The sequence below is a fragment of the Phycodurus eques genome, chromosome 2 (genome assembly GCF_024500275.1).
Source record: "Phycodurus eques isolate BA_2022a chromosome 2, UOR_Pequ_1.1, whole genome shotgun sequence".
In the NCBI taxonomy this organism is placed as follows: Eukaryota; Metazoa; Chordata; class Actinopteri; order Syngnathiformes; family Syngnathidae; genus Phycodurus; species Phycodurus eques.
This window is the reverse complement of record NC_084526.1, coordinates 24,757,129-24,783,846: the sequence shown is the minus strand read 5'-3', so window position 1 is coordinate 24,783,846 and position 26,718 is coordinate 24,757,129. Positions and strand designations below refer to the sequence as shown.

General features: G+C 40.1%; 1 protein-coding gene across 5 annotated transcripts; it reads left to right on the top strand.

Moving 5' to 3' along the window:
- The first annotated feature begins 5,098 nt into the window (after window positions 1–5,098).
- Window positions 5,099–24,698, top strand: LOC133398895 (COUP transcription factor 2-like). Of its 5 annotated transcripts, none has more exons than XM_061670067.1 (3): window positions 5,099–5,856; window positions 10,969–11,400; window positions 24,189–24,698. In XM_061670067.1, the coding sequence occupies exons 1-3, from the start codon at window positions 5,427–5,429 to the stop codon at window positions 24,512–24,514; spliced, it is 1,188 nt and encodes a 395-aa protein (XP_061526051.1). In that variant the 5' UTR covers window positions 5,099–5,426; the 3' UTR covers window positions 24,515–24,698. The 5 variants fall into 5 exon arrangements, with proteins under 5 accessions (XP_061526051.1, XP_061526047.1, XP_061526055.1 ...); XM_061670063.1 differs by having other exon boundaries at window positions 10,873–11,400; XM_061670071.1 differs by lacking the exon at window positions 24,189–24,698 and adding an exon at window positions 23,816–23,884 and having other exon boundaries at window positions 10,873–11,400.
- The last annotated feature ends 2,020 nt before the right edge of the window (window positions 24,699–26,718 follow it).

The following is a 26,718-nucleotide window of genomic DNA, read 5'->3' as shown; positions in this document are numbered from 1 at the left end:
TTACATTTACTCAAGTAACGGTTTCCATAAACTGTACTTGTCAGAGTACTTTAAATGTACTGTACTTTTTACTTTTATTTGAGCATTTATGTGAAGAAGGATCGATACTTTTCCTCCGTTACAATGATCGACATGCGGTTCGCTACTTTTATTTATTCATTTTTGCGTGTGCGTGTCTCTTTTTAGACTCTATCTTCGACTTCCGATTGGGCTCCTGTTGCGCCAATCAAACGGAATCGCTAATGTCATTTGACTCCAATTCACCAATCAGAGACACAAGGCAGTCACAAGACGATGCACGTAGCCTTCGCGAGCCAATCAAAATGATTAATTTTTCACCAATCAGACGACACAAGGCAGAGACATGATCGTGCACATGGCCTTCGCGAGCCAATCAAAATGACTTATTTTGGAGGGGGGGGACAGCCCATTGACTGTGTTTATTTGACAGACTCCAAAAAACAACAGCTTTGTCATGCGGCTCTTAAATTGTGACTGCCCAAACTTGGGATATTACAGCCCACTTCTAACTTGAGAAAATACCTTGCGGTAAGTTGTTGTTTTGGCAGTGGATGTGGCAAAATTAGCACTATCCCTATGGTGTCGCACACGCACGCGCACAAACAATCACTAAGTCTGTTCAGCAAACAGCTTCTTCAAGAAGTCCATCCATCCATCCATTTTCTGAGCCGCTTCTCCTCACTAGGGTCGCGGGAGTGCTGGAGCCTATCCCAGCTGTCATCGGGCAGGAGGCGGGGTACGCCCTGAACCGGTTGCCAGCCAATCGCAGGGCACATAGGAACAAACAACCATTCACGCACACATTCACACCTAAGGGCAATTTAGAGTCTTCAATTAACTACCACACATGTTTTTTGGGATGTGGGAGGAAACCGGAGTGCCCAGAGAAAACCCACGCAGGCACTGGGAGAACATGCAAATTACACACAGGCAGGGACGGGGATTGAACCCCGCACCTCAGAACTGTGAGGCTGACGCTCTAACCAGTCGTCCACCGTGCCGCCTCTTCAAGAAGTCATTTAAGCCAATAAAACAAATAATGTTTCTGTAAGGCCCAATGTATGTATTCTTGGTTTTTGGGCAGTTACAAATTGAAATGGTGGCAGGTGTGTGTCGACTCCCATATATTATTAATTTGTAATTGTATTTGATGTTAATGCTCTAATTTAAAAAAAATAAATAAACTGAAGTTACTCACAAGCTATTCTTTACTTGAGTCGTTTTTTTCATTGAGTACTTTATTACTCTTACTCAAGTAAATATCTGGATGACTACTTTTTACTTTTACTTGAGTCATATTATTCAAATGTAACAGTACTCTTACGCTACTCTACCCACCTCTGCTTTTGGCCTACAAGTATGCAACTGACCCTTACCAGTAAACTACTGTGCTGCACTAGCAACACTACGAGACCTCTCCTGGACCCTACTAGAAGCACCAAAATGCCCACTAGTAGTTTTGCCTCACCGTTAAGATCTAGATTTCCTGCTAGTATGCCAAAGTTGTCCTACTTTGCAGAAATGCAATACAGTAGTGAAAAGCCATAGTAGAAAAAACATTACTAGTAAGAGCCAATTGTTCTGGTCGTGCACCCTAGTCGTTCTAAAGGCGTTTAGTCTTGCCACTCTCCATAAAGCCGTTCAAGCATTTATTTGGTGTCCAGCTTAAGCTCCATGTCCCAGTACGCTCTTTAACCTCACTAGAAGAACAACTTTGGCATACTAGTATGGCAACAACATGTTACTAGTCCGTCAAAACTGTGCACTAGTTGACAACTGCATCCTACAAAGTGACAAAATTTCTCTCCGTGTGGTTGGTAGTCTCGTTAGTGAATGCAAGTCAGTGACAGGTCGCCAATTATCCCTCGCATGCAAACGGGAAGGAAGGTCAATCTTCTTCAGCTGTGCAAACACGTCTTCTTTATGTCATCCATCATGTCGGCGCACAAACCAAATGCTCAGAGGGCTTCCGCTCACATTTCTATTTACGCATTTTAGGAGAGTGGGGGCAGAGGCAGCGTGCGTTCCTCCGCACCGCATTCATCACGCTAATTAGCCACGCTGCCTCCGTCTGTCAACTCACAGATACGTACATACACACAAACATCTATCCTTTCACACGCACAACGTAAACATCTGCCAGCCCGGTCACATAAACATAATGTAAACATCTCTCAGTCACACATGATGGAGATTGTAAATGTGTTCTTTCATATACACATAATGTTAACAAAGGGTTGTCGATTCGAGGGCTGCCACTAACTAATCTTTTTAGAATCGATTGTCCTATCAATTATTCCATCGAATAATTGCCTGCTACGCTTTGCAGTAGTTACATACCACCTTATTTTTGTCCTTTTTTAATTGAAAGTGATCCCAAACCTTGGCCATCTTTTGTCTTTTTTGGTATTCATCACTGGCCGCATCAACAGTGGCCCCAACCATAGAGTGAGTGCGTGCATCCGTGCGTGCGTCCGTGTGGAAAACATGGTTCGGATGCAAACATGGTTGCAGCGGAGCTTTGAGGCAAAAATTTTGTCTCGGTCTATTTTAGTAGTCAATTTATCTGAGTTACTCAATGTTTTCTCCCCAGACCAATTCTATTCAAATACAAGCATATTATAATAATACAATAAGATGACACAACAATGATCATGGTGGAGACAGTCTCCAAGTGCCCACTTCCCGGCACAGAGCTGCAATCTCCTCCCTAGCCAACTTTACATCATCTGCCCGTAGAGTTCCGTATAAATGTGCCTTGTGCGCTTCCGACCTCCCGGACTTGAGCAAATCGGTTTCTTCTTCTCATGCCAACGACTGTCAGTTCGCCACTCGTGCGACGCATTTAAAGGGAATAAGAGGAGCCGCTTCGATTGGACACAATTGTGAGCACGCCCGCATGGGCGCAGACGTCCATCCTTTAAATGTGCTTGGGTAAGTCGTTTCACAAAATTACCAACACCCGCCTCCTCACAAAATTACGCCATGCACCGCGCTGGATTTACGACAGTCCCAAAAATATATCCCATAATGTTAATATTTCTGACCAGTCACATACTAAACATGTCAGTTCTATAGATAATGTCTGTCCATTCACATACACGGCCAACTCAAACATGGCCTTGTTTGATGAGTCAAGTGGGATTGGGTGCACCTGTCGTGAACACGCTCACGTCAGTCTCTGCGAATCACGCTCACTGGTGCTAACTGACCTTGAAAATCACCTGTGTCACTCGTGCCCAGTGGCACTAGCGCCACCTGTCCGATCGCATGGAGCGTCACTGCAAAGGACCCTTCCGAAACTTCCCAGACAGACACCCAAAAATCTTCTCTGCTTTTACCCTTCAGGCGTCAATGTGTTGTTCATGGCGCATCTAAACAATCACAATCACAATCACACATTTTTTTGCAGTTGCGTCTTTGAGCGGATTTCAGCAGCGTGTTGCCCTGTCGATTTCAAATGCCGTGTCGTCAATTAACTGCGGTCAATGGTCGGTTGAGAGAAGACACAGGGTTCTCTCATCCATTGCATCCATGGCATCCATCCCATTGCCAGTATCGTTACCATAAAGACATTGGCGTGGGTGTGTTAAAATTGTGTAACATTTTGTAAAATTGTGAAACGTGACCATGAAGCACTCTTTTCCTGTCAATGGTGTCAACCCTGATGCACCCCACCCCTCACGTTGTCTTACTTGTGTCCCCCATACGTTCTCCATGGGTGCCCCAATCGCCCCCCGAGTGTACCCTGTTTCTTGTCTTTGTACCTTTTTAATGAAGGCCTTACATACCTGATAGGTCTCCCATGTTTCCCCCTCGGGTCCCACTTGTGCCTCTTTTTTCCTTGTGTCCCAATGCGTCCTTCTTGTGTACCCCGTACGTCCTTGTGTCCCTCAAGTACCCCCCTTGTCTTACCTTGTGCCCCCATGCCATGGTGTTCTCCTAAAACCATTGTAGCCCCCACGTATTCCCGCCTCGTGTCCCAATTATGACCCCCACATGCCCCCCTTTTTCTCTTGCGTCCCCTCTTGTACCTCTCCTTTGTGTCCACATGTGTCTTCCATTGTGTGCCCCTTATTTCCCCTCATGTACCCCCATTGTTCCCCTTGTAGAGTACCTTTTTATGGACCTGATGTGTGCCCTACGTTTCCCCTTTGTGTCCCGATTGTGGGCCCCATGTGCTCCCCCGCCCCCACCCCCCTTCTTGTGTACCCATATCCCATTCCCTACCCCCATGCACTTTTCTTGTCACCCATATTGCCCCCCTTCTGTCTTTTCTTATGTCCCCAGTGTGTGCCCCTTGTGTCCTTTACCCTATCTGGCCCTTTGTCAGTGTGCGACGACGTGTCTGGACGCTGGGCCTGCCTGAGGATGTTTGCAGCAGTGAGTCAAACAGCATTTACACACGACTTAGCATCAACACATATTGGCTTGTGAGGACCAGGTGTGGACAACTGCATGTACACAATGTACAACAAAACAATGTACTGTTGAACTATGTTGAACTACACAATGTAGATGACAGTTACAGTCCAGCGCTGCCAATGGGTGAGTAAAGTGTTATTTCTTATTTGTACAATGGTAAACTTATTATCTACACGAGTTTGATAGAACTAGTTTGAAGATCAAGTTTTCTTTGTATGGTGACATTCGACCCTGGAACAGATTACCTCCATTATTTCCGATATGAAGCTGACCCAAATAATCTGTTCCTGGGTCAAACTGTCACCATTATGAAACCTTTGCTTTCCGAGCATTCACAGCGGGGATGAACATAGTGTCATGCACTACTCCTTGGTAACACCAGGGGGAGTCATGTTGCTGCTGTTGCATGCAGCAAAGGGTCACAAACACAGGTCACGTGGTCAGTGCAGCCTACGCACACGCGACGTACAAACACATTCGTGCACGCGTGCACGCACACACAAGCACACGCATTGTCGTACACGCACACACACACACACACACACACACACACTCTCCTCTTGCTTTTAACCACGCCTCCCGTGACTACGTCACGGCTGATGTGACATCATCAGCTCCTCCTCGTCCTCTTCAGTCGTGGAGCTCAAAAACATCATCAGACCCATCAGACCACCACACGTGCTGCTCCTCTTCTTCTTTATGTGCTTCATTGGTACCGTTTGGGGGAGCAAGCCCTGCCTGGAGAGTTGGTTATAACAAGCTGGAGGACCAGGACGTGGATTTGATTTCTTTTTTTTATTCATTGTTTTGTTTGTTTTACATAGGATAAGCTTGTCGGGTGATCTCCATGGACGCTCCTCTTCTTTCTCTGTGGATGTCATCCGAATGAGCGTCTTTAATTCTTTTGTCACTTTATCATCTTAAGTGGTGTTGACAAGAAAAATAGAGAAGAGAGAGGTGGGGGGAGTTTAGTGACGGACATGGCGATGGTGGCGTGGAGGAACCCAGAGGAGGGCACGCTCTCCTCCCCGGTGTCGCACGTTGCTCTGCCTGTGCACATGAACCCACCGCCGGCCTCCCTGGAGATGCCCCCGGCTGCAGCACCACCCAACACCACCACCACTATTAACAACAACAATAGTTCTTCTTCGTCGTCGTCGTCGTCGTCGTCGTCCGACAAGCAGGCGAGCGCGCACATAGAGTGCATCGTGTGCGGCGACAAGTCAAGCGGAAAGCACTACGGCCAGTTCACCTGCGAGGGCTGCAAAAGCTTCTTCAAGCGCAGCGTGCGCCGCAACCTGAGCTACACCTGCCGGGCCAGCCGAACCTGCCCCGTCGACCAGCACCACCGCAACCAGTGCCAATACTGCCGTCTCAAGAAGTGCCTGAAAGTGGGCATGCGGAGGGAAGGTACGCGCCAGCCGCCCCAATCGGGTCCATTCTCTATCGTATACGCCAATTCTTCTCCTTCCGCATTTTTCAGTGCTCCAAAACATTACAATTTCGACGTAGTCATTCACCTTATACAGCACATATTGGGAACTATTTGTCATATTCCCCAAAGTCCTACTTTACCGAAAATTCCAGATTTTCTATGAAAATAATTCCCTTTGAAATGGAGACATGTATCAAATTCAACTCATACTTCCATATTTCACAGAGGATTCCAGCTTTTGCTCATTCGGGACATGTCGAGAACTATTCATCACATTCCCCCAAATTCACATTTTTCAATATTCCCAAACCAGTGCAAAACAATTTCCATATTGCAGCCTCCCTCCACATTTCTTGAGCAATTCAAACCATTTTCACTTCAAAATGTTCAGCCCATTCATGACATATTGAGAAGTATTTATGGCATTCCCCAAATTCGCAAATCAATTTATTCTACATTGCCACATTCCTATACTTGTCATTGTTCCATTTTCCTTGACAACATTGGCAAATTAATGCAGGCACTTGACGTATTTATAGCTTGCGAAATACTTATCACATTCCCAAAATTCCCACATTTTCACAATTCAATTCTCAATTAAGAGATATTAACAGACATGTTACATATTCACTTCCTCAACTCTTGATCTATTCAAATCATTCCAACTTCAAGTATCACATTCAATATTTTGACAATTCAATTAATTCCCCAGCTTTTCAGCTCTTTGGAAATTCACACCTCATTTCAAAGTTAAATTCTCTATTGAACACCTTTTTGTCAGTTCGGGGATGTCCACTGGGGGCCACGTTCAAAACAAATATAACATATACTAAGCAGTTCAACATATTTAGGACAAAAATAAATCTCAGCTTGGTGTTTGGTTACAAAGCAAAATGTTATTTGTATTGGTATGGCATCTACTGTATGTTTTTGAATGAAAACATTGTGATGTATGTGTTTTCTATCATCGCTTGAGGGCAAATTTAACTCACACTCTCACAGAATTTAAAAAAAAAAATAGTTTAGATCTTTTAACTTTCACATTTACAATTTTGAAAAAAAATGGACACAAAAAATATTTTCTCTTTTACATTTAAAAGATCATTTAAAATCAAAACTCTGATACCTTGTCTCATTGAACTTTTTTCCCCCCAAAATTAAACCCTAACCATTTTTTTTAAAATAGATTACATTTAAAAAGTAAATTCTAAAAAAAACATAATAATAATGAATGGCCTTCTTCTGGAATTTATATTAAACCCAAATAATAGTAATTCTGGGCCTAGATTAAAGAGAAATTAAACATTTGATGTACCAGAATTAAAAATATAACAAAAATGATGACGAATTTGGAGGAAAGAAATTTAAAGTAAAATAGGGCCCATTCAGTAACTACAACCTCAGTCAGATTAGACACCCTAAGGTAGTGGAGAATAGTGTTATTTATCTCAGCCAACAAATGAAGAGAAAATAAAATATAGTATTATTAAATATAATGAAAGACAATATCAGACTGATCATATAAAAACAAATACAAACAGAAGGGTTTAAAAATGACAAAAGTAAAGAGCAAACATTTTAATAATGTTCTGGATTCCAATAATACAATTTGGAATTTCAATTCAAACACAATGGTCAAACACATTTGGAATAAAATAAATATTGAAATCAAAATTAATACAGGCAACCTTTTCTCAAAATTGCAATTTACAATTGCCAAATCAACTCAGGAAACAAATTTTGTAACTAGGAGTCAATATGGATGCCATAAAATATATATAGTACCATAAGATTTATCTCAGCCAATCAGAAAAAGGTTATAAAAGGTTTAATTAATGAGCCTTTATATGGGTTGCATTGTTAATGTGTATAAACTGCACTCTGAATTACCATCCAAATAATATCACCAATGCAAATTGACCTGAATCATATCAATGTAAACAAATCATCAAATGAAAATTAGAAAGAGTAATATTTCACCCAAAATTTAGTAAGACCCCAAAGAAGGTTAATAAAAGTAAAAACAAAATGTGACAAGTAAGTGTGTGTGTGTGTGTGTGTGTGTGTGTACTCTGAATTATCACCCAAGTAATATCAAGTGTACATGATCGGAATTGGCCCCATGTAAACAAATCGGGATCCATTCCAGATGAAATGGCATTTCGTGTGTTTGGGTGGAGGCAAAGTTTCAGGCAAGAAGTTGAGGAGGTGGGGCATGGGTCCGTGTGTGTGTGTGTGTGTGTGTGTGTGTGTGTGGGAGGGTGAAACCAACCGGGACGCCAAGAAGACAACCAGTCCTAAATTTAGCACCTCTCCAAACCCCCCCTGGCGTGACGGCGGAGAGGCTTGCACGCGATCCAGAATCCATTTTAATCCTCTCCCGTCTTTAAAGTGTACAGTGTGGTTTTATGGCATATTTGCTGTTGTTAAATGACACATTTAAAGTAGATTTAATGGGGGGGGTTTCAGTGTATATAAACTATATTTATTGTATTGTGTTGTTTTATGGTAACTGTATTTTACATATATTAGGTGTTGTTTTATGGCATATTTACAGTGTATTCCGTGTTGTTTTATGGCACAGTGATATGTATTTAGTGTTGTTTTTATGGCACATTTCAACTATATGGTGTAGTGTTGTTTTGAAGCATATGTGAGGTAGTTTTAGTCTTGTGTTATGGCACATTTAACGTGTTGTTTTATGACACCCTTATATATATTTAGTGCTGTTGTTGGTGTCTGCCATCTGTATTTATTGCAGTGTTTAATTTAAAGTACATTGTTTTAAGGAGATTTACTGTATAATGTTGTTTTAGGGCACAGTTAAAGTTTATATAGTGTTGTTTTATGGCAGAATAAATGTAATGTGTTGTTTTATGGCATATTTAAAGTAGATTTCGGGTTGTTTTATGACACATTTATGTATATAAAGTGTGTATACACTTGTTCTATGGCATATTTAAAGTAGATTTAGTGTTGTTTCGTGCCATGTTTTGGATGCATTTATTGTACAATGTTGATTTATGATATAATTAAAGTATATTTGGTGGGCTTTTTTATGGCACGTTTAGTGTATAATGTTTTATGGCATTTTCAAAGTATGTTTTTGTTTGTGGCACATTTAGTGGAAAGAGCAGTTTTATGGAATAGTTCTGAATATTTTGTGTTGTCTCATGGCCCTTTTTTTATGGTATGTTTTAAGTACATTTATGATACAATGTTCTTTTATGACACATTTAAAGTATATTTAGCGTTGTTTTATGGCACATTTAGTGCATAGTGTTGTTTTGGCATATGGTGGGAGGAAAAGGTATGTGAACCCTTTGGAATTTCATAAGTTTCTTCATAAATTGGTCATAAAATGTGGTCTGGTCTTCATTTAAAGCACAAGAATAAACAGTCTGGTTACGCTGATACCACACAAAAATGTTTTCTCATTTTTATTGATATTTTGTGTATATATATATATATATATATATATATATATATATACAGAGAGGGAGAGAGAGAGAAATATGTATATATATATATTTATATTTATATATATATATAGTATTGGGCAGCACGGTGCGCGACGGTGGTTAGCACTGTGTGGTGTTTGCATGTTCTCCCCCGTGCCTGCGTGGGTTTTCTCCGGTTTCCTTCCACATCCTAACGTGATTGTTTGTCTATATGTGGCCTGCGATTGGCTGGCGACCAGCTCAAGGTGTACCCCGCCTCTTGCCCAGAGTCAGCTGAGATAGGTGCCAGCATGTCCGCGACCCTTGTGAGGATAAGCGGTACAGAAAATGGATGCATGGATGGCTTATCCTCCTTTGGCAGCAATAACCTCCACCAAACATTTCCTGTACGTGATGTGCACAACGATCACGTTGAATTTCGGACCATTCCTCTTTACAAAACTGTTACAGTTCAGCAAGATTCCTGGGATGTCTGGTGTGAACAGCTCTCTTGAGGTCATGTCACAAACTCTCAGTCAGGTTGAGGTCAGGATTTTATATATAAACTTCTATAAAGCTGGAAAAGTTTACAAAAGTAAAGTATCTCTAAAAGACTTACTGTTCGTCAGTCCATGGTTAGACAAATCGATAGCGCAGAATGCTCAATGAGGTAAAAAAGAACCGTCAAGTGTCAGCTGAAGACTTGCAGAAATCACTAGTCGACAAATCTACCAAACCTAAAACATTACACGAGAATGGGGTTTATGGGATAAGAAGAACACGTTCCAGTCTAAAAAAAAAAAAAAAAACATTGCTGCACGTTTGAAGTTTTATAAAGAGCACTTGAATGTTCCACACCACTACTGGAAAAATATTCTATGGACAGAAGAAACCAAAGTTGAATTGTTTAGGAGGAACATTACCCACGACATTATCCCAACTGTGAAGTATGGGGGAGGGAGAATCATGGTATGGGAGTGCTTTTCTACCTCAGGGCCTGGACAGGTTGCTATCAGCAATGGGAAAATGAATTCACAAGTTTATCAAAATAAACTTTTGCCGAAGAACTGGCCAACAATTGAAGCTCAAAAGAGGATGGGTGTTGCTGCAGGACAATGATCCAAAATGCAGAAGAAGAAATAAATATGTGTTCTGGAGTGGCCCAGTCAAAGTCATGACCTCAACCCTATTGAGAAGCTGTGGCATGACCTCAAGAGCGCTATTCACACCAGACATCCCAGGAATCTTGCAATGGTTTTGTAAAGAGGAATGGTCCAAATTCATCCTGACAGGAAATTCAAAAGGGTTCACGAACAGTACCTTTTCCTCCCACTGTATTTAGTAGATTTTGTGTTGTTTCATCATTTTCATGTTTTAAGTTTGTTGATAGTACAGTGTTGTGTTATGGAACATTTACAGTATAATTCTTATAGTATAATTCTTTCATGGCACATTTGTGTATATTTAGTGTTGCTTTATGGCACATTTCAAGTAGCTTCATCTTCTTTTAGTCCTCTGTCTCCCTTGTTTTCATTGTTTTCTATTTTTCAGCGGTGCAGAGAGGCCGCCTCCCCCCGGCACAGTCGTTTCACGGCCAGTTCTCTCTCAGCACGGGCGAGCCCTTACAGTGCCACTCTTACCTGTCAGGTTACATCTCGCTGCTACTGCGGGCTGAGCCCTACGCAACGTCGCGCTTCGGCTCCCAGTGCCTGCCGGGCGGCGGCGCGGTGGGCATTGAGAACATCTGCGAGCTGGCGGCGCGCATGTTGTTCAGCGCCGTGGAGTGGGCCCGCAACATCCCGTTCTTCCCCGACCTGCAGGTGTCCGACCAGGTGGCTCTGCTGCGGCTTACCTGGAGCGAGCTGTTCGTGCTTAACGCGGCCCAGTGCGCCATGCCGGTGCACGTGGCGCCACTGCTGGCCGCCGCCGGCCTGCACGCCGCTCCCATGTCGGCCGAGCGCGTGGTGGCCTTCATGGACCATATTCGCGTCTTCCAGGAGCAGGTGGAGAAGCTCAAGACGCTGCACGTGGACTCGGCGGAGTACACGTGCCTCAAGGCAGTCGTGCTGTTCACCACAGGTACGTGACGTCATCGCCAAGCTCCCGCTCACCAGCCCACCCTGTGCAGTGGCGGTTTTAGGCCAATTTTGCTCGGGGGGGCCGGGCTGGGGCCGGGGTTTTGTCAGAGATGCACAGTTTTACACACACAAGCACAGGCACGCGTGCACACACACGCGCACACACACACACACATACGCATATATACACAGACACGCACGCACACCCTCAGAGGCGGCGGAACAACTTGCGGAGTGGGTGGGCACAGTGCTCAACGGGCACTTCCAAATATGAGGACAACCAGTGGCAAGCGGTCCATTTCAGACCTGACCTTCAGTGGAGACTTAAGTGATCTAATCAACCTCTTACAAGGCTCGCAGGACTGCTGGAGCCTATCCCAGCTATCATTGGGCAGGAGGCGGGGCCCACAATGGCCGTCCACCGTGCCGCCGGTTTAAAACCAGTGGAATAAAATATGAATTCTTGGATTTAAGATAACAAGACCATTTTCCCGCTTCGCATTGTCCCACGCTCATCCTTATTAATTGGCTGCGCAAGGCAAAACTACTTATAGCTCTTATCAACCAATCAGAGGACGGACAATTGCCAGCATCACTCTGAGCCTGTATACAGACTGAGGGTGGTGAATCTGAAATTTGATTGGTGAAAAAAAAAAAAAAAAACAGCCGTTACTAATTGTGTCTATGGGCTTATCTCATTTCTCTAATTGCAACTCCCGCACTCCTCTGTTTACATGCTAGCGCCTCCCACCAGAAATCCCGAGGAGATTGAGAGAGGAGCGAGGGGGGAGGATGGACAAATGTTAGCAGAAATTAGACGATTGTTCCTCGGTGAAGTCATTTGATGGAGACGGCAACTAAAGATGATGTTACGTCATTGATGAGTGTCGAACGGCAACCATCTCTGTGGCTGAATTATGACTATAACCACATATGTCCCCTTATGTCTTGTATTTCAAGTGTGAGTAAATTAAAGCCAGATATGATCAACGCCGTTACTCTTCACAACTTTGTGGATGCACAGACGATTGTGAGTGGTTTATCCCAAGCGCGTCTCCATCGCCACCCTCACACCTCACATGTTTGAACTGACTTGTAAACATGTATACATACAGTGTTGGTGTGTTATGCATGACGTTGAATGCAAAAACAGAGTAGAACCATCTTAAACATTCTTATTTTCTTTACGTGGCCAAATGCATTTGACCAAATGGCAGTCTCATTAGTACTAGGTGGTTGTTTAGGTGTAATAACCATGAACCACTCTAATAAGTCATATTAGTAATAAATACTGCCCAGAATAGAACAGACACTCGTCAAAATATGTATATCCAAACTAAAATAATCAAGGAATTACTCAAACAGAAGCTTAACTACTTAATTAGAAGTCCCGTTCCATTTACTATTTAGTTGGTACACGCCCATTTTCATACTTTACTGTTGAGGAGCAAGAAGACTTCCACATAGGATACATCAGTGGTCCCTTGATTTAAGATAGCTTGCAGAACCTCCACGATGCTCGGTCCTCGATCCTCACGCCTCAATGCGCATTTAAGACGATACGCTCCGTAATATGGCACCATGAGAACAACTTCCAGGTCTCTTTCAATGTAACGAGGAGCTAGTAACGTTGCGCACTGCCAGCTCAGTAGTTCACTGCCAGCCCTCCAAGTTAAAAGGGATATTTGACTTCTATAGCCGTCAATGGCAGCGAATGAGTTGTTTAAGAGACTTGAGATCCACCCTATGTGTCATGGGCCCAGACTCATGGCACACTGAAGGTACTGGGCAAATTACATTAACATGGCAACAGAAGCTGAAATCTAATTGGACAAGAAAAATCTAACCCACACACGACTGGAAGTTGAGCAGCCATGACACGTACTTTGAAAGGAATATAATGGACAGCTGGGATTAAATCAATGTATTTTAATGTAAAATGTAAATGCAGATCAGTGCTTCTGATGTTGTGTTTTGACCAGGACACTCTTGTAAAAGAGGTTTGAAAACTCAATGAGGCTTTTCTGGCTGAATAAGTTGGCTCTGGCCAACTGTTGTTATTAATACTAATGATATTGTTATTTATTTTATTATTCTTATTTATTTTATGTACAATGTCCTCTGGTATTTTGAATAGTGCCCATTATCCCTCGCTCCCTGTAATGTCCATTCTCCGTACCGCTTATCCTCTCGAGGGTCGCGGGCGTGCTGGAGCCTATCCCAGCTATCTTTGGGCGAGAGGCGGGGTACACCCTGAACTGGTCGCCAGCCAATCGCAGGGCACATAGAAATAAACAACCTTTCACACTCACATTCACACCTATGGGCAATTTAGAGTCTTCAATTAACCTAGCATGCATGTTTTTGGGAAGTGGGAGGAAACTCGAGTACCCGGAGAAAACCCACGCAGGCACGGGGAGAACATGCAAACTCCACACGGGCGGGCCCGGGATTTGAACCCCGGTCCTCAGAACTGTGATTGAGGCAGATGTGCTAACCAATCGACCACCATGCAATATTTTTGTTTAGGAATCTTAATTATGATTATTGTTGTTGTTGTTGTTACATTACATATATTTTAAAAATGTCAAATCTAATAATGTATTATATAAGCAACAAATCAATAAATAAAACAAATAACTTTTTGGTCAAGTCAGATTTAGAAACAAAGGACATAAAAAATACAAAATTAAGAATAAAAGAATAAAAAATGCTTTTAGACATTTAAAATAGGTTTGTGAAGTCTTAATTGTTGTGATCAACATTAAATTACAATTTTTGTAGAAAGATTAATTTTTGTATTTTTGGGGGGAAACAACAATATATGGGGATTGTGGAAATAAGTGTTTTTGTCTTTATTATTTTTACTGCGTTTCACAGAAACCTCAGCAATTTTTTCCCCAGTCAAAATATTTCTTAAAATTGCATTTCATTGGACCCTTTCCAAATCAAATTTAGGCATATTACATTTTATTAGACTTTATGTTGTCTGCAGGCTTCAGTGAGGCATCAGTGACCTCGTTTGACTGCTCCCAAAATGTGTCATTGGAGACACATTTTTAAAAAGCATCCATCTTCCAAACTCAATATGTTAGGCAGCATAAAAGAGGGAAATAAAATAGTACTATGCGATAAAAAATGTATACGTATTTACAAAAAGCAGCAGCATCTTATGTAAGAGGTTCAGTCAGCGCAGTAACCTCACTTGACTCGCTTGAACAAGGCCGCCCTTAAAGCGACAGACGTGTGTCATGGGGGGGAAAAAAAAAAAAAAAAAAAGAACTGCATCAATTATGTAGTGTGGAAGAAGAATCAAATCTCATATCCTTTATTTTTGCATTGCATTGCAAAAAATAACTACTCGGGCCATACTTTAATTTACTAATCATTTCCCCCCAAAATATGATATTTCTTTGCTGCCAAAAATGCTCTAGTTGTGTTTTGATTGATTTGATTTTTGATTTATTTCAGTGCAGTTTTACATTTATAAGTACATTTATTTAGTTTTGTGGTTTTTGTTTTTTTTCTTCCAATTATAGTGCTGTTATTTAGTGCTGTTTTATGGCATATTTGGTCAATTTAGTGTATTATGTTGTTTTAAAGTACATTCAGTGTATAGTGTTGTTTTATAGCATATTTAAAGAATAATTTGTCTTGTTTTATGGCACACTTAAAGTACAGAGTTTTTTTTTGTGGCATCTTTATAGTACATGTAGTTTCTAGCATTGTTTTCTGGCATATGTTAAGTATATGTTGTGTTGTTTTATGGTACATTTGATGTGCAGTGTTCTTTTATGGCATATTAATAAAATGGTACAGGATAAAGTAGAATTTGTGTTGTTTTATGACATTTAAAGTCTATTTCACGTATAGTATTTTATGGCATATGGCAGAGCTTTCGATAGCGCATTAGATTGACTGTCATTCTATGGCTTTTATATTTACTGCATAATCTTGCTTTTATTGGCATATTCAACAATAATGTTGTTCTATGGTAATTCTAAAATAGGTTTTGTGTTGTTGGAAGTCCATTTACTGTATTGTCTAGTGTTTTATGGCATGTTTAAAGCAGATGCTGTATTGTTTTTCACTGCAGAGTGGATTTTGTGTTGTTTCATGGCACATTTAAAGTAGATCTAGTGTTTATTGTTGTTTTATGCTGTGTTTGTAGGCATATTTCTTGTTTGCTGGCAGCAAGTTCTTTATGAGGCTGCGTTTGGGTCCATATGAGTCCGTGTGTACACGTGTCATCAAAACGGGACACATGACAGCGTATGTGAACACTGGCTGCTTCTGCTGCTGCCACGTTGCAGCGCGATGTCCTACATTTGGCGGCGGCCATCTTGGCGGTGGCGTGCCGAGCGAGCGGGTCAAACGAGGTCGTGCTGGATGTTTATCTCGGCGGCGGCTTGCAGATTTGTTGTTGTGGTCTCGGACGTTCATGCGCTGTTGATCTAATGAAGCCACAGACTCATTACGTGATTGTGTCGTTTAGTTTGATGTCATAATATCATTTTGAAATGTCCCATTTTGATGAGTTGTGAGCAGATTTAATATTTGATTTGACATTCAAATTCACTCGCTAAGATAAAATCACATTACCATGTTTTATTCTTTGAATGACAATCAATGAAATCATAAAATGTAAGGGAGTGCAATGTGTTTTTCAGAATAAAAAGCTAATGTGAGAATATAAATACACATTTTCTATTCATTACAGATCATAATAGACTACGAACCGTCTAGCTAGCGAGATACTATATGTCAAACTCAGGCCCGGGGGCCAAATCTGGCCCACGATGTAATTATATTTGGCCCGCAAGACCATATCAAATGTGTATTAGAGCTGGCCCGCCAGTATATAGCACATGCGCCACTAATATTACAAATCCCAGAATGCCTTGCTTGTGTGTTGCTCCATCAGTCTAGACCGGCGAGCGTCCCTTCCCTTTCTATTGCAGTCATTAGCAACTATGCTCCCAGTCTCCTCGATCAAATTTACACTTCCCCTTCCCAAAAATGGCCAAACAAAAGATGGAAAACAGTTCACTTCCAAGACAGGTGGGAGGCAAATTATCTGTTCACTAAAGTAAAAGACAGACCTGTTTGTCGTGTGCGGAGCAACGTGGCTTTTAACAAAGAATATAACATCATTGAATTCATCCATCCATTTTCTGTACCACTTTATCCTCGCAAGGGTCGCGGGCGTGCTCGAGCCTATCCCAGCTATCTTTGGGCGAGGGGCGGGGTTCACCCTGAATTGGTCGCCAGAATTTGATATATTTTTTTTAATGCCCTTTATCAACTCCGAGGTAGGGATTGTTAATAGTTTGAAGTTTGGATTTTTATTGAAGGACATTCTTATTTTTTGGGGTTGTTTTGCTGTTGGCCTTTGAAAAAAGATTTCCATCAAAAAGAAGGGTAGTTGGAGATAGATAAATAGAAAATGGAGAGACAGAAGAATTCATGTTATCTATTTAAATAAAAAGAACAAACAAATATCACCGATGTCTTTTATCGCAAATTCGATTTTTCGTGTTTATAATATTAAAGTTTGTTTATTCCCGATTCAGTGTTGAAGCAAAATGTAAGTTTGTTGTCATATGATCAACTTTTAACGCTACATTTCTGCAGAGAAGGGAAGCATGCACATTGCAGTGATTTTTCAAGAAATATTGAGTTTGGCCCGCGACGTTGTCCCAATTGTTAATTTTGGCCCCCCGTGAGTTTGAGTTTGACACCCCTCCTATAGATAGATAGATAGATCAACTTTATAGTTGTATGCGTTCTACATTTTTACATTCATGGCAAAGAAGTGTCACAAAAAAGGCACCAAAAAAAGCATTGAGTCAATCCTTTGATGCTCACTGAACTGTGGAGTTTCACGAGATTGATATGAAATTCTGAAATTTTGCTTTACACTTTTGTTTCCTAAACTAATTTGGTCGAATGAGTCTCACCCAAATAGCCAAAGAAAGTGAATTAAGTCTTGCATTGTTTGAACTCTGTTTTGTGTGACTTCAGAGGCGTCGTTTTAACGAATGCGGCAAACCCTCGCAGATTCCCAAATCGTCGCCCGCAAACTCAACTCATTCACCGATTAGTGACGATCCTTGCATTTTTCTGCTCTTTCTGTCGCGCCCGAAGATGGCAAATGGCTCCTTCGCCGAGCACTGAGCGATGCGGCCGAACTTGAAAATCGTGAATCGGCGACTCACATCTGCACACACAACCAAGAACAACAACGAAATGCCTTATTGGGAAACCACATATCCCACTAACTACATATACAGTACAACATGGCGCAATTGTCAAGGAAAAACTGTCCTGGTCCCTGTAGCTACAATATACTATAACAGAGAGTGTGGATATTTGAGAGACCCTCTGCAATAATATCCCAGCGTTCATGTTTTCCGAGTTACGAGTCGACACTTGGTCGATTTTTGTTTGTGTTGCTGGGCAAAATTTTAACTAAGAGCAAGCTTGAGCTACGAGTGAAGTGAAAATGAAAACAAAAAGCGTGACCGTCGCCGACGCACTTCCAGCGGTCTCCTGATGTCACTCATTAGGCACACGACATTACAGTTGTCGTTATTGTGACTCGGCTTGTCCCAACGTACACTTATTACACTTACACAATGTTTGTTATTCCACATTATTGCTCTCTTACGATGTTTTTATACAATACAGTGGTATATTCCTAAAACATAACATGATTTATGTAGGTAATTTGGGGAGCTGAAAAGGATAAATGGCATTTCAATTCATTGAATGGTGAATATTGATTTGATACAGTAAATTAGTTATGGAACAAATTAAACTCATGAATCAAGGTACCACTGTACTTCAATGGTTCTTTTTTTTTTACCCAATAAGTGCCCCCCCCCCCCCCCCCCCCAAAAAATAAATAAAAAATAAAATAAAACAACATCTTTGGATCACTGAACTGAAGTTTTGCGAGATCCTTGTTGGTGGATGTACATTTTGTTTCGTACTTGATATTTGCATGCCGATTTTTTTCATTACTGTTGTTTTGTCAGATTAATGTCACAGAAAACCCAAGCGGGGGAAAAAAATCAAATAAAATCAGTGTTAGTAAAATTTTGCAAGGGCTGAACTCTTTGTTTTGGGTGACTTTGGAGGCATAGTTCCATAGAATAATCGTGGCCCAAACTCGACTTTAGATGTATTTTCCCTGAAAAGTTGTCAAGAGTTTGCCCGCCTCCAGTTTTTGACCCACCTTGTTCCTTTTCCGCATTCTCTTCCCGTTCCCGTCGCGGCCAGATGCGTGCGGCCTGTCGGATGCGGCGCACGTGGAGGGCCTGCAGGAGAAGTCGCAGTGCGCGCTCGAGGAGTACGTGCGCAGCCAGTACCCGAACCAACCGAGCCGCTTCGGCCGCCTGCTGCTGCGTCTGCCGTCCCTGCGCTCCGTGTCGTCGGCCGTCATCGAGCAGCTGTTCTTCGTGCGCTTGGTGGGCAAGACGCCCATCGAGACCCTCATCCGCGACATGCTGCTGTCGGGCGGCAGCTTCAACTGGCCTTACATGCCCGTCCAGTAGCGCCCCCGTGTGGTGGGAGGGCGGCTGAGCTGAGGTCAAATCTTCACCAGGACAAATTTACCCAGCCCCAGACGTGATGTGGCGTGGGGGGGGAATAATATGGCCGCAATATAGATATAACATGAGCACAAAATGCTTATTTGTGGCCACAAAATACTGTTCTGAACACCTGCTAATTTGCTTTTCACAAATTCACCTAGACGTATTTTTCTGTAGAACGTTTCTTTAGCTATTTACTGAAAAACTCACCTATTCGCGGCGGCCGTGTATTTTGTGCTCTTTCTGTCAAGCCCGAGGATGCCACGAAATGGCGCCAAAGCCCTGGCTCGTGGACAAATAGTAGTAAGTGGTAGAAAATACAGTGAATAAATGCCTATTGGCAGTAATCGCTGAAAACACGTATTTGCAGTTTTGGGGCTCTTTCTAAAACACGCTAAGATGTCACTAGATGGCAACAAAGCCCTGGCTAATAGTAAAATAGTAATTGGTGTCAAGGAAGTAAAATATGTTGAAGTATTACATCCAAACAGTTCTCAGATCTTTATATGTCTAGAGGAGCTTGGTTTAGCATGGGTTGTTACTGAGAGTCTCTGCCGTTTGTCCATGCACAGTATAGGCGCACTTGCCGTGCATTTGTTTTTCGGAATAAAATCATCTGCAAGCCATTTATTTTGAAGGGTAAAGCTGTAGGATGACTTTGAAATGATATTAAAGTGTTTTGGGGTCATAGTTCGTAATACAGTTACAATTTAAAAAAATTATTTTGGCAAGCTAAAATCTTTTGGGAGGGGCATCAGTTACTGATGGTTTTCCTCAACTCTCAGCACGGCTCCATTTTACTGTAATTGATGGCCACAAAATAGGTATAACGTACACACAAAATACTAATTTATGGGTTTAATATCATTCCCAACAACATTTTACGTTAGATTATGGGGGTAAGCAAATGGAGCATACCTTCGCCTCTACGTTACATTCTGCAGTAGAGAAGGTGCGTTTCATTTGCTTACCCAAATGTCCAGGAAAGAGATTAATTTTATTTATGTATTTTGTGTGCACAATTTACCTACTTCATGGCCACAAGTTAACGATTTGTGTGTGTGTGTGTGTGTGTGTGTGTGTGCGTGTGTGTGTGTGTGTGTGTGAGTGTGTGTGTGTGTGTGTGTGTGTGTGTGTGAATGATTTCTTTTCCCCCTCTGTCATGTCTGTGGCTCCGTACAAACCTTTCCTTTTTTGAGATTACTGGTCATTTTTTTTTGCCGCGTCATAAAATATGTATTGCCCCCTGTGCGTGTATATTTATCATTGTTGTCATTTTTGAAAATGTTTTTAAAAAAACAGCAGGGCTTTTTCGTGATATTTTTTGCTGTGGTTTTGTCAATATTTCATTTCATTTTTTAATTATTTTTTATTTTAAAACGACGTGGCACTTTTTTTTCCTTTTATGGACTAAAAAAAAAAATAACAAAAAATTTCACGCAAAAAGCACGCACAATCTTTACGCTCATGTTAACTGTTAGTGCGACTGTCAACAAGAATGCATTAGGTATATCAGTAATGTCATTACTTTTTGAAATAGCCAACGAAAAGCAAGCCGCTACATATTTTGTTACATTCATATTTTTTATTTATTTATAATTGTGTTTTTATTTACATTGTTGTTGTTTTCACAAAACATAGAAATGACAAAAAAGTAAGCAATTGGGAGATACTTGCTTTTCATTCTGCAGCGATTTATTATTTTAACAGCAATATCAATATATATATATATATATATATATATATACATTTTTTTTTTAAAACCTCAACCAAATTTTGCCATTTTGGCAATCAACAAAACGCTAAATTTGAAACGCAAACATGCAAAAAAATAAAAATAAAAAAGATAAATAAAATACATTGAAATTCGTATTGGATGTGGCCAATAACATTTCTCTTATTTCACTGAAAATATTTGTTTTCAATTATCGGTCACATGAACGAAGGAGAAATTATTATTTTATTGACAGTTACGATATGGCAGTATATGAATTTCTTGTATTGTATTATTATTATTATTTCTTGTAAGATGTGTAAAAATGTTTGTCCACAGTCTTTTAATTATTTAAACAAAAACAAAGCAATGGCATTACTGTACGTGTTCGTCTTTTAAGTCTTTTCAATTCAGTTAATTCAAACATCGGTTGCACACGATCAAAATATGTCAAACTGTAATACAGTATATTGTTAGATTATTTTCGAGGAATAGAGGGAGAAATAATGTCAGTTTACCAAAATTTTAATCATGTGCAACCGAAAATGAAGTAGTTTTTTTTTCAGTGTGCGCGCGTGCGTGTTTGTGCTCTTTTTGGACAAGCACTGATGTACTTACTGTGAAAGCATATTTCTACTGTGTTAAATTATAACTCAAGATTTATACAAGAAAATAATAATGATGAGAATAAAGTGTATTTGATTGATTTTGACACGTTCAATTAGTCCTGTGCCCATGTTTGTACGTGCATGCATGCGTGCGCGTGTACGTGTGTTTTTGTGCGTGTCTCTCCGCGCGTGTGTGTGGAGGCGTGTGTCATTTAAATATTTCCAATGGATTTTTTATTTTTTTATATATTCAGTTATTTGTATATATGTATAATAAACAGAAATGGAAACATGGTGGAATAATAATATTAAAATTTCATTTTTAATTGCTTTATTTATATATTTTAAATTGTTTACATGAAGTGAGTTTGAATAAGGTTAAATGGAAATGATAATTAATATAAATTTTACATTTCATTTGAACTTCCCTTAATAATATTAACAGTTAATACATACACACACTCACGCTTATTTCATGGTTATTGATAAAATAAGAAATCCTGAAAACACAAAAAAAAAAATGAAACTATCACCACGTGTACGTTACTATATGCAAAAACGTAAAACGTTTTGTTTGAAGTTTTATTTAAAACAATAATACGTGTTTTTTTTAAATAATAATAATAATAATAATAATGTTGACAACTCTAAATTGCCCGTAGGTATGAATGTGAGTGCGAATGGTTGTTTGTTTGTATGTGCCCTGCGATTGGCTGGCAACCAGTTCAGGGTGTACCCCGCCTCCTGCCCGATGACAGCTGGAATAGGCTCCAGCACGCCCGCGACCCTAGTGAGGAGGAGCGGCTCAGAAAATGGATGGATGGATAAATAATAATGTTATGTATGTATAAAGTTGTAATTGTTTTAGCAAATCTTTCTACTGCGTGTCTGCGCGTCTGTGTGTGTGTGTGTGTGTGTGTGCGTGTGTGGATTAAGCATCTTCTTGGTTCGGGGATTTAATGAGGCCCCCCTGAGGGCTCCTGTCACTCCGCTTTAGCCTGAGGAGGATGATGCTGGGGGTCCACCCGTGGGGGTTCCGGGGCCAAAGGGGCCAACACGCACCGCGGGGGGGCGGGGAGCTCCGAGTGTCGCTGCTGTGGAGTCGAGACGTTCAAATCCACTTTCGTAATGAAGCTGCTCTTCGTGGACGCGACAATCTGCTTTCAGCCAATCAGATGGCAGAAGAGGTCGTGATCATAGCCAATCAGATCACTTCTTGTTTCTCAACCTCACCTACGTCTTTTGATTTGATTGATTTATTTTATTTTTTTTTAAAGCCAAAGACTAACTTTGAGGGTTTTTTTAACGTTCCAAAAAATAAAAATATCTACATAATGATTTTAAATTCTGTGTGTGTGTGTGTGTGTTTGTAATGGTCGATACATTTACAATCTGAATATGATTACATGAGAGCAATGGAAATTTCCACATTCTTTTTATTTGTTCAAGTCAATCGACTTTATCTCCCTTTTTTTATTTTGTCTTTATTGAAAAAAATGGACACTTTTGATGATAATAATAAATAATAAAATAATAATCCTTTGAAGGTGTTCATTTTGAACAGGTACATCGGTTGCAAATCATCCAAATGTGTTAAATTAACATATTGTTCGATTGTTTTCAAGGAAAAGATGGGTGAAATTACGCCAGTTTATCACATTTTAATCATGAGCAACTGAAAATTAAATATTTTATTCGGTGTATGTAACACGAATTTAAGAAATATTAAACAAATAAGTAAGTATTTGGCGTAATATGGACCTTAAAGCATGTGTTTCATTTTTAATTCATTTATGAGGGTATTCATTTTGTATTTATTGGTTATAAAATAGCTTTAAAAAACTACATTTTTTGTTGGTGTTTAGTAGAAAATAAATGCATAATATTTGCGTTTATTTGAACATACAACTGCTGATTAATTGTTTTGTTGTTGTTTGTTTTGATTTACGAGAATTTATGAGAAACTGCTCCTCAGCTAGAGAGAGAGTCAGTCAGTCAGTCATTTTTAGCCATTGTTACATTTGTTACTTACAATAAATTTGTCAACTTCAATAGCGTAGTTTCAAATTTTTTAATATTTATTGGTCACATTTCAACTCTCATGCATGGAATTAATGGATAAGTGCATATCCACCGATCCATCCATCCATCCAACCATTTTCTGTAGTGCTTATCTTCACTAGGGTCGCGGGCGTGCTGGAGCCCATGCCAAGATTGTTATTATTTGCTTATTTATTTTTATATTTTGTTTGATAACCATGCTTATCAAATTTGACGTCACCATGGAAGATATGCAAATGACTTGTATGTTTGTTCTTTTTTTTTTTTGGGTGGGGCGGACGACGACATCTGATTGTCTCAATGCTAAGAGCGTTCAAAGTACAAAAAAGCTTTTATTTTGCAACGTTTTCACTTTTTTTAATGCAATCCGTTTAACATTAGTAAAAGTTTCCAAACGATGGAAATAACATGTTGTTTTTTTTTTTTTTTTATCAGAAGAAGAAGAACAACAAAATCATGGTGGATAAAAGGAACAAAGGGGCGAGGAGAATTGGAGACATTCTTTTTTTTTTTTTTTAGACACCAACAATATAAATCTTAATACAGTAATAGTAATAGTAAAAGTATTTTGAAATGCACGCTTGTTGAAAAGCGATGGTGAATGTTTTTTGAATCCAAAAAAACACCCAAAAAGTTATGATTGTTTAAAATTTGAAATGCTTTTTCTTTCTTTCTTTTTTAAACAGCACCAATGTACATACATTAATGAAAAAATGAAAAACGCGCAACTCCAAATTTTGTGTGGTTTTTTTTTTGTGTGTGTGTGTGTGTGTGTGTGTGTGTGTGTTTTGTGTTTGGAATTAAAAAGGTACTTGTTTTTCACTGGACAGCAACGATGTGAAATTTCTGACACGTGCGACCTCTCAGTGGCCGGCGTCATTTTGTTTGTGTGCTGATCTTGATCGTCTGAGCGCCCCCCCCCCCCCCCCCCCCGTAACCTCGCGGACTGCCGGAGGAGATCGGAAGTGTGCACGTGGGAATTCCTGGAGGCTGACCGCTCGGAATGAAATTCGGAAGAAAATGTGTACACAGCAGTGCATGGGGAAGGGGCAGCCCCCCCCCCCCTCCCCTTGGCTTTTGTTAGCAGCCAGCCAACCATCCATTTTCTATTCCATTCATTCATCCATTCATTAAAAAACAAATATTCCATTTTAGCTTCGATTTTGAAAGTTATTTTTGTATTGTTTAAATCACACTTCATTTCGTTTTAAAACACTTTGTCTCAATCATGTAGTATGTATTTTAGTGTAATTCAGTCTAAACGTAAATTGTGCATTCTAATAAATAATACATTTGATTTACTTTCTAAATAATAAAAATGTTGAACTTGTTTTTATTTTTCATTATTTTAAAAAAAATATTAAAAATGCTACAACTTTGTGTATTTTTAAAATATAATTCAATTTTGTCTTCTTAAAATTAAACCAGCATTATTTGATCATGTTGAATTTATTGTATTTATATTTTAAGTTTATTGTTTTGACAACATGTTGTATTCTGTGAATCTTGCATGGGAATGTAAATGCATTTTTGCTTCACTAATTTACTTTTTAAAAATTACAAGTTTGTATATTGTATTAATTTCTTTAGAATGTGTATGTATTGTATAATCACATTCGATTTTAAAGTAATTTATTTAATTTTGCAGTAAATTTGTGTACAATTGCCTAATTTGCTGAATAAAAGACTGTTTGTACTAGATATAATTTTATTTTGCAAGGTAGTATTTTGGTTTAAAGGCAGAATAAGGAACAATTGTGTTTAGTTTGCCTTTAGAGCGCCCCCTACAACTCATCTGCGTGGTATACCATGTCTTAAAAATGCTCTATATTATTTATGAACATTAGACATGACGTTTGAATTTGAACGTTAACTTACGGTGAAAGAGAACTTGGTGTGTAGGGATGGCCACTTTTGACTAAACAAACAAAAAAAAAAGTCAGCTGAAACAAAGTGTAAGGTTATATTTTGGAGCATCAAAGACAAAAGCATGCATCTCAGAAAAATGAAGGCAAATGAATGAGTGAAGCGTGTGCGTGAGCGCGCGCGCGTCTGGGGCTAATTGGTAGGTTTGCTAGCGTGCAAAGAGATACGTCTCTCTCTATTTGGGCATCTTACGTAAGAGCAACTGTAATCTCTTATATAAGCGCCGAGGAGAGTGAAATGCACAAGCTAAATTGATGCATTCACTGTTTCTTTTTCGTTTTTTTTTCTCTTCAAATCCCAACTGTTTCATCTTCATCACATTCAAATGTCTGATGGACATGCAAGCCTGTCCATCAGCAGTGTTGGCAAGATTACTTTGGAAATGTCGTTGGTACAATTACAAGTCACACTGTTGAAAGTGTAAAAGTAGTGTAAGTATTTCAATTAGTTTCGCAATGAATTGTCCATTTTTTACAATTACATTTGATTTAATACGTTTTGATTTTTTTAAATTTAGAATGCATCAACAGGACCCCTGGATGTTTCAGCTAAAAAAAGGGAGATCTAAACCACAGATAATTATTTCGGAATTAACCACATATTTGTTCTTTACACAAATAATGAAGTGATGACAAAACACGATGAATGTGTGTGTGTGTGTGTGTGTGTATTATGTGTGTAAAACATGGTACCATGTTGACCTAATGACAAATGTGCACAATTTCGACCAGTGTCTCTCTGTGAACCCCTGGTGGTCCGTGGTGTAATTGCAAGGGGTCCATGAAAATAAAATTTATTTTTCAAAAGATCCTGACATTTATAGTGATATGCTTATTTTACTCAAATATCAGAGCTACTTAAACTACAGAGGCTGATAGGACTTTTCCCCCTCTAATTTCATCTGTTTCAAAAGTGTAATTCATTGTGTTTTAAAGAGAGATCTCGCTCCCATTCACATTATTTACGTTACTGTACGATGCTGTTAATACAATATTTGTCAGGGTTGCTGTTTCAGCACCCCGAGTCCAGCCCTTGTGTGTGTGTGTGTGTGTGTGTGTCTGTCATGAGTGTTTTGCAGGGTTGACGTGTTGGAGTCTAGCAGCTGCACCTTGTCATCCTAATTTCACCTGACTGCTCTTAAGACGCTGTGGGACTCCAACTCGTCACCAAACTATCAATGCTCTACGTCGAGTTCGTAGCCTAGCCACCTTGCCTATCTTTTTGAGACCTCGTGTCCCCAATGTGCCATCTGCCCTCGCTCCCTGCAAAACAGTGCTCACCTCTTGCGGCCCACCGACAAGCCGGACTCCTACCCTGCCAGACCGGTCCTCGTTGGAACCCTGCAAATCCCGGCTTTAGATCTCAGAGTTCCTTTGTTTACTTCCAAGCTGCAATAAACTTTTGTTCACAAA